Here is a 16,954-nt window from a genome sequence, read left to right on the forward strand (position 1 = left end):
TTTTTGCAAGAGACAAGGTGGGAAGAGGAATAGTCCAGGTAGCTGTGAGAGTCCGTAGGCTTTTATAGCAGACATCAGTGGATAAGCTGTCCCCAGAGATAGAGACAGAAAGATCAAGAAAGGGGAGGGAGGTGTCAGAAATGGACCAAGTAAACTCGAAGGCAGGGTGGAAGTTGGAGGCAAAGTTAATTAAGTCAACGAGCTCAGCATACGTGCAGGAAGCAGTGCCAATGCAGTCGTCAAAGTAGCAAAGGAAAATTGGGGGAGACAGATACCAGTATAAGCTTGGAACATGGAGTATGCTTGGAACATGGATTTTTCCACAAAGCCAACGAAAAGGCAGGCATAGCTGGGATGCATACGGGTGCCCATGGCTACACCTTTAGTTTGGAGGAAGTGGGAGGAGCCAAAGGAGAGATTGTTAAGAGTAAGAACTAATTCCACTAGACAGAGGAGAGTGGTGGTAGAGTGGAACTGGTTAGGTCTGGAATCCAAAAAGAAGTGGAAAGCTTTGAGACCTTCCTAGTGGTGGATGGAAGTATATAGGGACTGAACATCCATGGTGAAAATAAAGCGGGAGGTGGGCGCGGACAGGGAACTTAAAATCATTGAAAAGATTCAGAGCGTGAGAAGTGTCATGAGCATAGGTGGGAAGGGATTGAACAAGGGGGGATAAAACAGTGTCGAGGTAGGCAGAAATAAGTTCAGTGGGGTAGGAGCAAGCTGAAACAATGGGTCTACCTGGACAGGCAGGTTTTTGGATCTAGGGTAGGAGGTAGAAACGGGAAGTGCGGGGTGTGGGAACTATTAGGTTGGTAGCTGTGGATGGGAGTTCCCCTGAGCTGATAAAGTTGGTGATGGTGTGGGAGACAATGGCCTGTAGCTCCTTAGTGGGGTCTTGATCGAGGGGTAAATAAGAGGAGGTATCCGTGAGTTAACGCTGTGCCTTGGCAAGGTAGAGGTCAGTACGCCAGACTACAACAGCAGCCCCCTTATCGGCGAGTTTAATAGTAAGGTTAGGATTAGTGCAGAGGGAGTGGAGAGCAGAGCGATCGGAAGGAATGAAGTTGGAATGGGAACAAGGATGGTGAAGTCGAGATGATTGATGTCCCGTCGGCAGTTAGCGACAAAGAGATTCGGAGCAGGCAGAAGACCAGAGCGGGGTGTCCATGAAGAGGAGGAGGGTTGAAGACAGGAGAAGGGGTCATCGGTAGGGGTGGGAGAGTCCTTGCCGAAGAAGTGGGCTCGAAGACGGAGCTGGTGGAAGAAGAGTTCAGCATCATGGCGCATGCGGAACTTGCTGAGGTGTGGGCGAAGGGGGACAAAGGTGAGGCCCTTAGTGAGGACAGAGAGCTCTGCCTCAGAGAGTTCAAGGTCAGAGAGGATGGTAAAGACCCGGCACGGATGACAGTTGGGATCAGAGGGGTGAGGAGGAGGGAGGCTGGGGGTGTCAGTGGAGAGGGGAGGGTAGGGATGAGAGAAAGATGGAGCCTCTGAGGGCGCAGAAGCTGACAGTGGGATCTAGGGGAGACGGGGTTGTGGAGTGGTAGAGGGGGAAGGGGAGACAGGAGTCACAATAGCAGCACATAAAGACGCGGCCTGGAGTTCAAGGCTGGAGTAGCAGTTGGTGGCTGCAGAAGGTGTCCATGGTCGTTCCTGGAGTCCAGGTTTTGAATATGCCCTGGGGAGCAGGAGCTGCTGAGATTGATTTCATGCCTGCTAGCATCGGAGCCAGCAGGCTCTGGGGTCTGCAGATGTAAGATCTTGCGATCCTTGCCTAACATGACAAAGTCCAAGAAACAGCGATTGCACTTACAGATCCGACGGAGGATGAAATAACAGGTTGGACCATTACGAACAGCGAAGAAAGTGTCCCTGAGACGAAGAAGTTGCTATTTTATCTGCCTTAATCCTTTCTCTAGCAGCTGATTCTACATAGGTATTTCCCATTGTGTATTAAAGTTGTCTCAAGTCCCTCAAATCTTAAATAAGTTGCCTCTCGAGTACCTCTTCAATAATTCCCCTCACATCTTAAACTTGTGCCTCAAGTTCTCAATTCTCCAGAAATGGGGTAAAAAGCAGAGTATATTCACCCTATCAGTGCTCCACGATTTCATAGCTCTCTAAAAGATCATGTCTCAGTCTCCTATGATCTGAATAAAGTTCTAACCTGGCCAACATCTCCTTGTGATGACCAAGGATAACTACAGAAGCATGAGAGAGGAGCTGGCCAGAGTCAATTGGAAGGAATTGATGATACAAAGATAGATGGAGGAGCGGGTAATATTGAGGAAACAGAGAGCCTGCAGAGAGACTTAGATAATTTAGGGGAATGGGCAAAGAAGTGGCAAATGAAATACAATCTTGGAAAGTGTATGGTCATGCACTTTGGTGGAAGAAATAAACAGGGAGACTATTATTTAAATGGGAAGAGAACTCTAAATGCAGAGATGCAAAGGGACTTGGGAGTCCTTGTGTAGGATACCCTAAAGGTTAACCTCCAGGTTGATTCAGTGGTGAAGAAGGCGAATGCAATGTTGACATTCATTTCTAGAGTTATAGAATATAAGAGCAGGGATGTGATGTTGAAGCTCCATAAGGCACTCATGAGACCACACTTGAAGTATTCACTCACAACACGCTGGAGGAACTCAGCAGGTCAGGCAGCATCCATGGAAATGATCAGTCAATGTTTCGGGCCGGAACCCTTCGTCAGGGCTGAAGAGGGAAGGAGCAGAGGCCCTATAAAGAAGGTGGGGGGGGGGGGAGGGTGGGAAGGAGAAGGCTGGTAGGTTCCAGGTGAAAAACCAGTAAGGGAAAAGATAAAGGGGTGGGGGAGGGGAAGCAGGGAATGATAGGCAGGAAAGGACTTGGAGTATTGGTTGCAGTTTTGCGCTCCATATTTTAGGAAGGATATACTGACATTGGAGAGGGTTCAGAGAAGGTTCACAAGAATGATTCCAGGAATGAGAGTGTTATTGTATGAGAAACATCTGGCAGCTCTTGGGCTGTATTCTCTGGAGTTCAGGAGAATGAGGGGGGGATCTCATAGAAACATTTTGAATGTTAAAAGGCCTGAACAGATCAGACATGATTTCCCATGGTAGGGGAGTCCAGGAAAAGATTGCATGACTTCAGGACTAAAGGACACCCATTTAAAACAGAGGTGTGGAGAAAGAACTTTAGTCAGAGGGTGGTAAATCTTTGGAATTTGTTGCCACAAGTGGCTGTGGAGGCCAAGTCATTGGGTGCATTGAAGGCAGAGACAGATAGGGTCTTGATTAGCCAGGGCATCAAAGGGTATGGGGAGAAGGTAAGGGAATGCAGAAACTGGAGGAATTGGATCAGCCCATGATTGAATGGCAGAACAGACTCAATGGGCCGAATGGCCTCCTTCTGCTTCTATATCTTATGGTCTGATGGGTCCCAGCATGAAAGAGAACGAAGCAGCAAAGGCAGGAGTTTCTGGGAGAAAGCAGAATTTCATCCCAAGTAAGAAGAAGGACACAAAGGGGAGGATGAAAAAATGGTGGCTGACAAGGAAGTCACAGGCAGCATAACAGCAAAAGAGAAGACATTACAATATGGCAAAGATTTGTGTGAAGCCAAAGGTTTGGGAAAAGGATAAAACCCAACAGTCAACAACCTAAATAGCTGTACGAGAGGAGAAGATGAAATACCACAGTAGACAATAAAAGAAGATTCCAAATGTTTTATGGGGCATGAAAAGGTTAAGAACTAGGCAAGAGAGGTTATTGGGCTACTGGAATATGACACGAGAAAAGAAGCAAAGGAGAATGAGGAAATGATGGACGAATCTCCTTATTCACAGATGGTGGTCAATCTGTGGAATTTGTTGCCAGGGAGCTCTGTGATGGTGAAGTTATTGGGTGTATTTAAGTGAGAGATCAATTGGTTCTTGATTGGTAAGGGGTTACGAGTTTCAGTGTGAAGACAGGAGAAATGTGATTGAATGACAGAGCAGACTCAACAGACCAAATGGCCTAATTCTGCTCCCGAAGCTTATGCAGTTTTGTGATGTTCTCCCTAATCGATATTACATCTCTCGTTCGTCTCTTACCTCAACCATGGTCATACCAGTAGCATCTGTACCCCAGAACACTGAGCTGCCAGTCAGCCAGGTAGCCGTAATATCACAATCCTGTGCAGTGTGCACTATCTGCAAAATCTGCTGTAGTCACTCACCCAAGCTACTGTGACAGGACCTTGCAAACCTGTCACCTCTCCCAACAGGAAGGATAAGAGCAGCAGTACAGGACAACACCACCACCTGCAGGTTCCCCTCCATATCCCACAGCCTCCCTGGCCAGCTGGACAAACCACCTCCAGCCAGCTGGACAGATCATCTCCTTCTCACTGTGGCATGGAGTTCTCCACCTCACTGCAGTACACAGAAACAATGTTTGTACCATCCAGAGGGAGTCTTCACCCTGTCCCCACAGTGGCCTCCACGTGTAGTAAAGACACCTACCTTAGGCTATTGTTTAACAAACACAGATCCATCCTCTATTCCACAATTCCAAGGAAAATCATCTCCAAACTCCTAGAAATGAGACACAACACATCCGTCTGCAACTGTATGCTTGGCCTCTTGACAACACAATCAGGAAGGAAGCACTGTGACATCCACAGCACAATTATTCTCACAGCGTTTGCACCATGAGGAAAACCTCTCTCCAACTCTAGAGTTTGATCGAAATCATTTCTGTCTGCATGGACGAAGGGAGAGAGAGCGAAAGGTAAAGGTAGTCTCTGAGTTATGAAGAGAGGTAGACAGAGCTCTGAACACTGGGAACAGGGAGCAGGATAAACAGAGCTCTGACCAGAGGGGACGGGGAAGAGGGGGTGTGGAGGGGGACAGTGGGATTGTAGGGGAAGGAGGAGAGGAGAGGGGAAGGGGAGAGAGGTAGGGTAGTGGGAGTGGGAGAGAGGGGGAAGGGAGAGTGAAAAGGGGAGTGGGGGTGGGGGTAGAGGGGAGGGTGAGAAGGGGAGGGGGAAGGGAGAAGAGGGGAGGGGAGGGGAGAGGGGAGGGTGAGAAGGGGAGGGGGAAGGGAGAAGAGGGGAGGGGAGAGGGGAAGGGGAGGGGGAAGCATGGGAAGAAGTTGGGGAAGAGGGAGAGGGGGAGGGAGAGGTGGTATGGAGGGGGAAAGGGGGTTGGAGATGGGGAGGAGGAGAGGAGAGGGGAAGGGGAGAGAGGTGGGGTAGTGGGGGAGGGGAGAGGGGAGGGGAGAGTGAAAGGGGAGTGGGGGTGGGGGTAGAGGGGAGGGGGAAGAGGGGAGGGGGAGGGGAGAAGAGTGGAGGGGAGGGGGAAGGGGAGGGGGAAGGAGAGGGGAGGGGAAGGGGAGAGAGAAAGAGTGGGAAGAAGTTGGGGAAGAGGGAGAGGGGAGGGAGAGGTGGTATGGAGGGGGAAAGGGGGTTGGAGATGGGGAGGAGGAGAGGAGAGGGGAAGGGGAGAGAGGTGGGGTAGTGGGGGAGGGGGAGAGGGGGAGAGGAGAGTGAAAAGGGGAGTGGGGGTGGGGGTAGAGGGGAGGGGGAGAAGGGGAGAGGGAGAGTGGGAGAAGGGGAGAGAGAGAAGGAGAGAGGGAGGGAGAGGGGGAGGGAGAGGGGGAGGGAGAGAGGGGGAGGGGGAGAGGGGGAGGGGGGAGGGGGGAGGGAGGGGGAGAGGGGGAGAGGGGGAGGGGGGAGAGGGGGAGGGGGGAGGGGGGGAGAGGGGGAGGGGGGAGAGGGGGAGGGGGGAGAGGGGGAGGGGGGAGAGGGGGAGAGGGGGAGGGGGGAGGGGGGAGAGGGGGAGGGGGAGGGGGGAGGGGGGGAGAGGGGGAGGGGGGAGGGAGGGGGAGAGGGGAGAGGGGAGGGGGGAGGGGGAGGGGGAGGGGGAGAGGGAGGGGGAGAGGGGGAGGGGAGAAGGGGAAGGGGGAGAGGGGAAGGGGGAGAGGGGAAGGGGAGAGGGGAAGGGGAGAGGGGAGAGGGGAGAGGGGAGAGGGGAGGGGAGAGGGGAGAGGGGAGAGGGGAGAGGGGAGGGGAGGGGAGGGGAGAGGGGAGGGGAGAGGGGAGGGGAGAGGGGAGGGGAGAGGGGAGGGGAGAGGGGAGGGGAGACGGGGTTCTGAATACAGGAGAGAAGGAGATGGATAGATGGAGTACTGAACACTGGGGAGAGGGAGAAGGGTGAGAGCAGAGGGCAGAGCGGTGAGTAATAAGAGCTCTGAACACAGGGCAGAGAGCAGAGGGGCGAGGGCAGCGGGGAGAGGGGCGAGGGGCGAGGGGCAAGGGGAAAGTGATAGAGCTCTGAACACAGAGGAGAAGGGAGAGGAGAGCGGTGAGTGGAGCGGGATAGGCAGAGCTAAGAATAGAGGGGAGAGGGGAGAAGGGAGAGGCGAGAGGGGAAAGGGATAGACAGAGTTCTTAACACAGAGGGAGAGAAGAGAGGGAGAGACAGAACTCTGAACACAGGGGAGAGAGGACAGGGAGAGACAGAACTCTGAACACAGGGAAGAGAGGACAGGGAGAGACAGAACTCTGAACACACGGGAGAAGGGCGAAGCTGGAAGATCTCCCTGTTCTCTAATAACTATCGATCACCACAATCTGACCTTACCCACACGGGCGACCCAGGCGGCAACACATAGCAGGGACGAGACCATCCACATCGTGAAGGCGTTTTGTCGATCTGGAGTTTCGGAGAATCTCGGGGAAAAACAGGAAGGGACTTCCGGTTACACCCGGCCCGCCACTTCCGAAGGGAAAATGCAGGAATTCTGTGAGACGACACTTGTCTGTTTAACACATCGACCCGTTGTATCTTTACCCACAGACTTTTTAAATCTCTCTACCCGACTGTTTCCTCAAACTATTTCCACCCGCTTTGTTGCCCTCACTTCTATCTCAACCCTCACTCCACCACAATCGTCGTCCAGCAGTCTGAGGACCAGCCCCGTGTGGCGGTCGGGTTTGCAGGAAATCCGCGGTCAGGGACCGGACCTACACACACACAATCAGAATCAGGTTTAATATCATTGCGTAATTTGTAGTTTTGCGGCAGCAGTGCAATGCAATACATAATAAAACTATAAATTACAATAATGATTAAATCACTCGTGAAAAAGAGGGGAAAATAGTGAGTTCCTGGATTTTAAAACGCAAACAACAACACATCAAAGTTGCTGGTGAACACAGCAGGCCAGGCAGCATCTCTAGGAAGAGGTGCAGTCGACGTTTCAGGCCGAGACCCTTCGTCAGGTCTAACTGAAGGAAGAGTTCGTAAGATTCTTGTCCAGTCAGAAATCTGATGGCGGAGGGTAAGTATCTGTTCCTGAAACGTTGAGAGCGTGTCTTCAGACCCCTGCACGTCCTGCTTCATGGTAGCAACGAGAAGAGGGTATGTCCCGAGTGGAGGGGTCGTCAATAATGGACGCTGCCTTTGCCAGGTGTCGTGGATGCTGTGGAGGTGAGTGTCCATAATGGAGCTGGATGAGTTCACAACTCGCCGCCGCTTTTTCCCATCCTGTGCAGCGGAATCTCCATATCAGATGGTGATGTAACCAGTTAAAATGCTTTCCGAGGTACGTCTGCAGAAATTGGCAGGTGTCTTTGCTGGTATACCAAATTTCCTCAAACTCAAAGGTTTCAAAGGTACATTAAATGTCAGAGAAATGTATACAATACGTAACCCCACTTTTTAAAAAAGGAGGGAGAGAGAAACCGGGGAATTATAGGCCGGTTAGCCTAACGTCGGTGGTGGGGAAACTGCTGGAGTCAGTTATCAAGGATGTGATAACAGCACATTTGGAAAGCGGTGAAATGATTGGACAAAGTCAGCATGGATTTGTGAAAGGAAAATCATGTCTGACGAATCTCATAGAATTTTTTGAGGATGTAACTAGTAGAGTGGATAGGGGAGAACCAGTGGATGTGGTATATTTGGATTTTCAAAAGGTTTTGACAAGGTCCCACACAGGAGATTAGTGTGCAAACTTAAAGCACACGGTATTGGGGGTAAGGTATTGGTGTGGGTGGAGAATTGGTTAGCAGACAGGAAGCAAAGAGTGGGAATAAACGGGACCTTTTCAGAATGGCAGGCGGTGACTAGTGGGGTACCGCAAGGCTCAGTGCTGGGACCCCAGTTGTTTACAATATATATTAATGACTTGGATGAGGGAATTAAATGCAGCATCTCCAAGTTTGCGGATGACACGAAGCTGGGTGGCAGTGTTAGCAGTGAGGAGGATGCTAAGAGGATGCAGGGTGACTTGGATAGGTTGGGTGAGTGGGCAAACTCATGGCAGATGCAATTTAATGTGGATAAATGTGAAGTTATCCACTTTGGTGGCAAAAATAGGAAAACAGATTATTATCTGAATGGTGGCCGATTAGGAAAAGGGGAGGTGCAACGAGACCTGGGTGTCATTATACACCAGTCATTGAAAGTGGGCATGCAGGTACAGCAGGCGGTGAAAAAGGCGAACGGTATGCTGGCATTTATAGCGAGAGGATTCGAGTACAGGAGCAGGGAGGTACTACTGCAGTTGTACAAGGCCTTGGTGAGACCACACCTGGAGTATTGTGTGCAGTTTTGGTCCCCTAATCTGAGGAAAGACATCTTTGCCATAGAGGGAGTACAAAGAAGGTTCACCAGATTGATTCCTGGGATGGCAGGTCTTTCATATGAAGAAAGACTGGATGAACTGGGCTTGTACTCGTTGGAATTTAGAAGATTGAGAGGGGATCTGATTGAAACGTATAAGATCCTAAAGGGATTGGACAGGCTGGATGCGGGAAGATTGTTCCCGATGTTGGGGAGGTCCAGAACGAGGGGTCACAGTTTGAGGATAGAGGGGAAGCCTTTTAGGACTGAGATTAGGAAAAACTTCTTCACACAGAGAGTGGTGAATCTGTGGAATTCTCTGCCACAGCAAACTGTTGAGGCCAGTTCATTAGCTATGTTTAAAAGGAAGTTAGATATGGCCCTTGTGGCTACAGGGGTCAGGGGGTATGGAGGGAAGGCTGGGTTCTGAGTTGGATGATCAGCCATGATCATAATAAATGGCGGTGCAGGCTCGAAGGGCTGAATGGCCTACTCCTGCACCTATTTTCTATGTTTCTATGTTTCTAATATACATCCTGAAACACTTTTTCTTTGGAACCATCCACAAAAGCACAGCAATGCCCCAAAGAATGAATGACGGTTAAATGTTGGAACCCCAAAGCCTCCCCCCAGCTCCCCCTCCCGTGTGTACGCCACAGCAAAGCATCTCCTGATGAAATAAAGCCGCCGTCATGCCTTCTTTGTAATTGCATCAATATTTTGGGCCTCAGAGAGGTTGCCGCTCAGGAACCTGAAACTGCTCACTCTTCCCACTGCTAATCCCTCGATGAGAATGGTATGTGTTCCCCTTTCTGAATTCCACTATCAAGTCCTTGGTCTTATTGAAGTGGAGTGCGAGGTTATTTCTGTGACACCACTCAACCTGCGGATGTCTTGCTCCTGTACACCTCCTCGTCACCATCTGAAATTTACCTACAATAGCTGTGTTGTCGGCAAATTTATAGATGTCGTTTGAGTTGTGCCTACCCACAGAGTCATGGCGGGTAGTGTAATGGCTAAGCACACATGCTTGCGGTGCAGCAGGGTTGATTATCTGCAAGGTTTAGGTGCTCAACACTTCCCCGGAGCCAGCTCGGCCTTGGACCACCTGATGAAGATTGGACAGGGTAGGAGAACATAGGAACAGCATAAATAGGAACTGCAGTAGACCAGCTGGCCTGTGGAGCTTGCTCCACCATTCAATAAGATGATGGCTGATCTGGCCATGGACTCCTCTCCACCTACCTGCCTTTTCCCCAAAACCTTTAATTCCCCTACTATCCAAAAATGTCTTCAGCCTTGTCTTAAGTATATTTACTGAGGCAGCCCCCACTGCTTCATTGGGCAGAGAATTCCACAGATTCACCACCTTCTGGGAAAAGCAGTTCCTCCTGAACTCCATCCTAAATCTACTTCCCCCCGCCCGGAACCTTGAGGCTATATTCCCTAGTTCTAGTCTCACCTACCAGTGAAAACAACTTTCTGGCCTCTAAGCTTACCTACCCCTTTCATAATTCTGTATGTTTCTATAAGATCTCCTCTCATTCTTCTGAATTCCAGCGAGTACAGTCCCAGGCGGCCTAATCTCAACAGCTCAGCAGGCGATTGAATTTCGGACCTTGGCCCAAGGGAGAGGCTGGAACGGGAAGGCCTTGACCACGCTGTACCGACACGGACTCCGAGATGAACTGATGGATGCCCTCGCCGTGGGAGAACCAGTCCAGGACTTAGAGATTCGAATCGAGCAATTCAATCGTCTGGCAGAGCGTAAGTGGGAGAACATCAGCAGTTCGAGGAGGGCGAGCTCAAGCCCGGACTCAATGCATCGTTGTTCCATCCCCCGATCTCGGAGCGTTACCAGCCCGTCTCCTGCTCAGGATCCAGTCCAGCTCATCCAAATCGGCCGCATAATAATCTCCGCCGAAGAGACGTTCCGGTGATGGAGTCAAGACTGCTGCCATTACTGAGGGGAAGCAGATCGCTTGCGGGCCGAATGTCGGAGACTGCAGCTGTTAGAAGAGCTGTTCAGACCGCCCAATGTCGGGAGGACGGGGGCAGTACCAGCCACTATCTGCCAACTCACCGATTTTGGAGTCACGCTGACGGCTGAGATCTCCTGGGGTATGAACCAACGAGAGGTGAATGTTTTATTTTGGACTCTGGAGCAGCAGAAAATTTCCTGGACTTGGGCATAGCCCATCGGCTCAGCGTACAGCTGCTTGTGTTGAGTCAGCCCATGATCGCAACTGTCTTGGATGACAGCCGCTTCGTTCCGGGCAGATCCGGCAGATCGGCAGCAGACTTGCAGATGGTCTTGCGGATGAAGATAGCGGATCATGCGGAGGACATTAGTTTCTCTATCATTGAGATCTCTAGTTCAGGAGCAAACAATGAGTTGCCCAAGCAGTATGGAACTCTATCGGTTAAGCCAAAGGCCTCCAGTTGCCAGGTCCCGTCTAAGGGGAAGGCTTCAAAACGGAGACCCTTGGAGCCCAGTCCCAGGAGCGCAAGGACCATTTGTCGCGCCTCGCTGCCGATGTCTGAGGAGATGGAAGAGGATTTAGAAGGTGCTTTGGCCGCTATTTTCACTAGAGACTTGTGAACCTATGGGTGAAACCCTGGGGTCTGGCAAATCACCCTCAAAGAGTCTCAGGAGTCACCTTCGGAGGAAGGTTCGAGGGTAATTGCAGCTCCCAAACTGGCAGAAATCCCTTTGGGCTACAAGGATTTGGCAGAGGTCTTCATTAAGGGAAAGGCCTCAATTCTTCCACTGCTGCCAGCCTACCACTGTGCTACAGATCTACTGCCTGGTACTTGTCCTTCGCGGGGCCGATTATCTCTCCCCTCCCCTCCTCCTCCCAGCGCTCACAGCCTCTCCCTCCCTGCTCCCTCAGCCCCTCCTCCCTCTCCATTCCCACTGCCCCTTCCCTCCTCCTCCCTATCACCATATGTATCCCTTCTTGATGCCTTTCCGCAGATTATACGGTGAAGATGTATATACAGCACAAGGCACACAACGATCAGACTGAGTGTCACAACGGCAATTGTACAGCCAGTGTGTGACAATACGTAATCTGTTTCTGGGGGTGTGGGGAGACACCGACCGTCAGATGTACACGTTCCGGAATTCTTTCCCTTGTATTTGTCCCAGCTTTTGCGAATATAGAATATATAGGAAAGGGAACACACTGAGTATCCCGATGGCAATCATCCAAAGCTTGGGTGATGATTTCTGATCTGGATCTGAGGAGGAGAAACGATTCTGTGATTAATCCCATCCTCATACACCCAGTGACAAGGAATCGATGGATCCACTCCCTCTCACCACAGGCCAGATAAAACTCCCCATCATGAAGGGGGAGGGGGATGGAGAGAAAGGATTACAGAATTAATCCCATTCCCACACTCCCAGTTCCAATCATCCTCACATCACTCCCCTTAAATCACTGCCAACAATGTCACCAACTGTATCTCCACTGATGTTAAACAAGTTCCTTCACACTGTCACTTGGTAACCACACTCCCACAGTGCCCTGTATCGCTGACTGTATCTCAATTGATGTTAATCCAACTCCCTCACACCTTCCCACAGAAACCCCTCTCCATCACCCTGTATCCCTGACTCTATCCCCAATTAAAGTTCAAAGTACAAAGTACAGTTTATCAAAATGTGCATACATTATAGAACCTCCAGATTCATCTCCTGACAGGCAGCCACGAGACAAAGAAACACAAAAACAAACACACCGATATGAAAAAAGACCGTCGAATACTCAATGTGCAATAGAAACAATCCATCATGTAAACAGTAACTGCAAGCCAGTCGTGTTTCTGAACTGAGGTCTGCAAGAGAGTCCCATACTTTAGTGTAGAGCTATGTAAACATTGTGGAGCAGCGATCTTAATCAGCCCGAACCTCACCTCGGTCCCCGTCACCCAGACCTTTCTGACACCCTGACGTTTCCAATCTGGCTCGGAGCGTAACTCTCCATCCCAACATCGGGTTCTGCTGCTTTGAGCAGCGATCTGAGGCAGCCCAAGCCTTGCCTCCGGCCTCAACAACCTGACCTTTTCTATCTGGCCCTGTGGTTAAATCTCCATCCGAACAACAGGCTCTGCTGTTTGGATACGCTGGACTTCGCCACTTCAATTCTCCTGTAAATCTCCATCCAAAGATCATGCTTAGTTGTGTCTGGTGCCTGACCCCACGGCATTGATTTGGTCTGTAAATCTCCGTCCGCAGATCGTGCTCAGTCATGTCTGGTGCCTGGACCACGCAGTTTCGATTCGGCCCGTGCCTGATCTTTCTTGATTTCCCACGCTGTCGGCAACGGGTCCACCGCCTCGCCTCGCCTCGGCTCCGCCGCATCGAATTGCCTCCAACCCCAAAGGGAAGTTACAGACGATTGTGATGATCGTTTGCCAGAAGTGTGGTTAACAAAGTATTTAGTTGCTGTCCTTGTTTTGTTAGCTGCCAGCCAGAGATCACAGAGGTTCAGCAGCACCATCTTAACCGGAAGAAGTTACGAGTAAAACACAGAATCCTTGTTCATTCCGCGCTGTTCCACACACTCCTGAGATCGGACACAGAGAGGAGCTGTCTTGTTGAGCTGGGATTATGAGAGGAAAAGTCGAAAAGAACAGCTGAAGGCAAAACTGGAAAATGGGGCAGAGGAAATTTTGAGGGTTAATGAAAATGTGTGACCGCTGAATGTTCTGGTAGAAAAAGGAAAGGTAAGTCGCATCCGGAGTTTCTCCGGTTAGCGAACGACTTCCCTCCACGCCTCTCTGAGGTAGTGCGGAACCGCGTACGAGGCAAGTTACAGCAGTGGTTTGCCACTGCCTTCTGCCGGGTGAGTTTCCAAAGAGATCACCAGCTCGTAGCCCAGCACGGATGGAAAGCGTGCAGCGGAGCCGGCTGGAGCTGGGTCCCCAAGTCCGACGCTGCTGCCACTACGTCACCAGCTGGGTCGTGCTGGTAGAAGGGAACAGAAAATGTGGAAAAGATAAAAGGGAGTGTGGAAAACCAATTATTATTAAAACATAACAGCAAGACGCGAGCAAATTGCTAACCACCCTCCTCCAGCCGCAGGGCTTGTTGTGAAAAGGTACTTTTATTCAGTCCTATTTACGGTAGTTTTATACCGTATTCAAATTACGGTATTGCTTTGCACTGTTGTAACTACATGTTATAATTATCTGGTTTTTGTCAGTTTTAGTCTTGGTCTGCCTTGTGTTTCTGTGATATCATACTGGAGGAACATTGTATCGTTTCTTAATGCATGCATTTCTAAATGACAATGAACGAGGACTGAGTGTCCGCATAATCTAATCTAATCTAATTTAATCGCTCCTGAGAACAGTGCCTCAGAAGTGATGCCTGAGTGGTCCTAAAATGAAAATACCAGTAAATGACACCACAATGCAGAAAATCGAAAAGTACAAGAAGACAAAGAAATTGCTGGGTGACCGCTGGTTCCCCCTGGGATCACCCGCAAATAAGGTTTTGTTGGAAACAGTGGACAGCAGGGACTCGGTTACATTTTCCAGTGATTTGTACGATTGGAATTAGGGGGATTGGCTTTATGGAGGTTCTTTTGACCAGAAAAAGATAAAATACTGGAAGGAGACGACTGATTCAGGTAGCGGAGATCCTACATGGTACCTCGATTATGTGATGTGGTGTTTTAATAAATGGGAGCAAGTGGCCAAACAGCACCAACAACCTAAGAAAAAACGTAAGAAAGAAACTACTTCTAACAAAAAACCCAGGACACCGACGGCCGCGCCTCCAGGACCCGCCAACAGTCTGCACCCACAGTTACCGGCTGCTTCTGCTCCTCCCCCTCCTCCGTGTGATCCACCTCAGGACCTCTCAGGTCATTGAAGTAGCTGCAACCACCCACCTATTCTGCGTTCTGCGTCCAACATCGGGAACAATCTTCCTGCATCTAGCCTGTCCAATCCCTTTAGGATCTTATACGTTTCAATCAGATCCCCACTCAATCTTCTAAATTCCAACGAGTACAAGCCCAGTTCATCCAGTCTTTCTTCATATGAAAGTCCTGCCATCCCAGGAATCAATCTGGTGAACCTTCTTTGTACTCCCTCTATGGCAAGGATGTCTTTCCTCAGATTAGGGGACCAAAACTGCACACAATACTCCAGGTGTGGTCTCACCAAGGCCTTGTACAACTGCAGTAGTACCTCCCTGCTCCTGTACTCGAATCATCTCGCTATAAATGCCAGCATACCGTTCGCCTTTTTCACCGCCTGCTGTACCTGCATGCCCACTTTCAATGACTGGTGTATAATGACACCCAGGTCTCGTTGCACCTCCCCTTTTCCTAATCGGCCACCATTCAGATAATAATCTGTTTTCCTATTTTTGCCACCAAAGTGGATAACTTCACATTTATCCACATTAAATTGCATCTGCCATGAATTTGCCCACTCACCCAACCTATCCAAGTCACCCTGCATCCTCTTAGCATCCTCCTCACAGCTAACACTGCCACCAAGGTTCGTGTCATCCGCAAATTTGGAGATGCAGCATTTAATTCCCTCATCCAAGTCATAATATATATTGTAAACAACTGGGGTCCCAGCACTGAGCCTTGCGGTACCCCACTAGTCACCGCCTGCCATTCTGAAAAGGTCCCGTTTATTCCCACTCTTTGCTTCCTGTCTGCTAACCAATTCTCCACCCACACCAATTCCTTACCCCCAACACCGTGAGCTTTAAGTTTGCACACTAATCTCCTGTGTGGGACCTTGTCAAAAGCCTTTTGAAAATCCAAATATACCACATCCACTGGTTCTCCCCTATCCACTCTACTAGTTACATCCTCAAAAAATTCTATGAGATTCGTCAGACCTGATTTTCCTTTCACAAATCCATGCTGACTTTGCCCGATGATTTCACCACTTTCCAAATGTGCTGTTATCACATCTTTGATAACTGACTCCAGCAGTTTCCCCACCACCGACGTTAGGCTAATCGGTCTATAATTCCCCGGTTTCTCTCTCCCTCCTTTTTTAAAAAGTGGGGTTACATTAGCCACCCTCCAATCCTCAGGAACTAGTCCAGAATCTAACGAGTTTTGAAAAATTATCACTAATGCATCCACTATTTCTTGGGCTACTTCCTTAAGCACTCTGGGATGTAGACCATCTGGCCCTGGGGATTTATCTGCCTTCAATCCCTTCAATTTACCTAACACCACTTCCCTACTAACATGTATTTCGCTCAGTTCCTCCATCTCACGGGACCCTCTGTCCCCTACTATTTCTGGAAGATTATTTATGTCCTCCTTAGTGAAGACAGAACCAAAGTAATTATTCAATTGGTCTGCCATGTCCTTGCTCCCCATAATCAATTCACCTGTTTCTGTCTGCAGGGGACCTACATTTGTCTTTACCAGTCTTTTCCTTTTTACATATCTATAAAAGTTTTTACAGTCCGTTTTTATGTTCCCTGCCAGTTTTCTCTCATAATCTTTTTTCGCCTTCCTAATTAAGCCCTTTGTCCTCCTCTGCTGAACCCTGAATTTCTCCCAGTCCTCAGGTGAGCCACTTTCTCCTGGCTAATTTGTATGCTTCTTCTTTGGAATTGATACTATCCCTAATTTCTCTTGTCAGCCACGGGTGCACTACCTTACTTGATTTATTCTTTTGCCAAATTTGGATGAACAATTGTTGTAGTTCATCCATGCAACCTTTAAATGCTTGCCATTGCATATCCACCGTCAATCCTTTAAGTGTCATTTGCCAGTCTATCTTAGCTAATTCACGTCTCATACCTTCAAAGTTACCCCTCTTTAAGTTCAGAACCTTTGAATATCGGTCCATTTCCCCGAACAATGGTGGGAGAAACCCCAATTCTAAAGCCCTGGACCTCAGCTGAGGTACGGAATATGGTTTGTGCTGACTCTGACCCGCTAACAAAACCAGTGACGTTCCATAATTGGCTCACACGGTCTTGCCAAATTTTCCAGCCCCCGGCAATCCTTTGATATCTGTCTCGGAAGCTGATGTCAGAACATCTTTGCTGTACCTGGTAGGGCACCCAAAATCTGTGTCAACCAACAGGTGGGAGTGTCAAGGACATCTTCAATCTCTCACTGCTGTAATCAGAGGTATCCAACCGCTTCAAAAAGGCCTCATTCATACTGGTGCCCAAGAATAAAAGAGTGAACCGCCTCAACGACCATCACCCACTTTCACTCGCATCTACTCTGGTGAATAGCTTGGAATGGTTAATGATGACTAGAATTGACTCCTGCCTCAGCAAAGACCTGGTCCTGCTGCAATTTGCCCACACATGTATAGAAGATGCTATCTCACTGGCTCTCC

At 49.6% G+C, this 16,954-nt stretch overlaps 1 protein-coding gene across 4 annotated transcripts in view; it reads right to left on the minus strand.

Moving 5' to 3' along the window:
* LOC134355363 (muscle M-line assembly protein unc-89-like) overlaps window positions 1-6,963 on the minus strand; it is a 55,694-nt gene extending 48,731 nt beyond the window's left edge. For all 4 annotated transcript variants that reach the window (XR_010020050.1, XM_063065139.1, XM_063065138.1 and 1 more), the window contains exon 1: window positions 6,614-6,963. Coding sequence is in view for 3 of the 4 variants with exons in the window: in XM_063065139.1 (XP_062921209.1) it covers window positions 6,614-6,665 (52 nt within the window). In the remaining variant the exon portion in view is untranslated. The remainder of the gene's footprint in view (window positions 1-6,613) is intronic.
* Between the last annotated feature and the right edge of the window lie 9,991 nt (window positions 6,964-16,954).

Source organism: Mobula hypostoma, chromosome 13 (genome assembly GCF_963921235.1).
Source record: "Mobula hypostoma chromosome 13, sMobHyp1.1, whole genome shotgun sequence".
NCBI lineage: Eukaryota > Metazoa > Chordata > Chondrichthyes > Myliobatiformes > Myliobatidae > Mobula > Mobula hypostoma.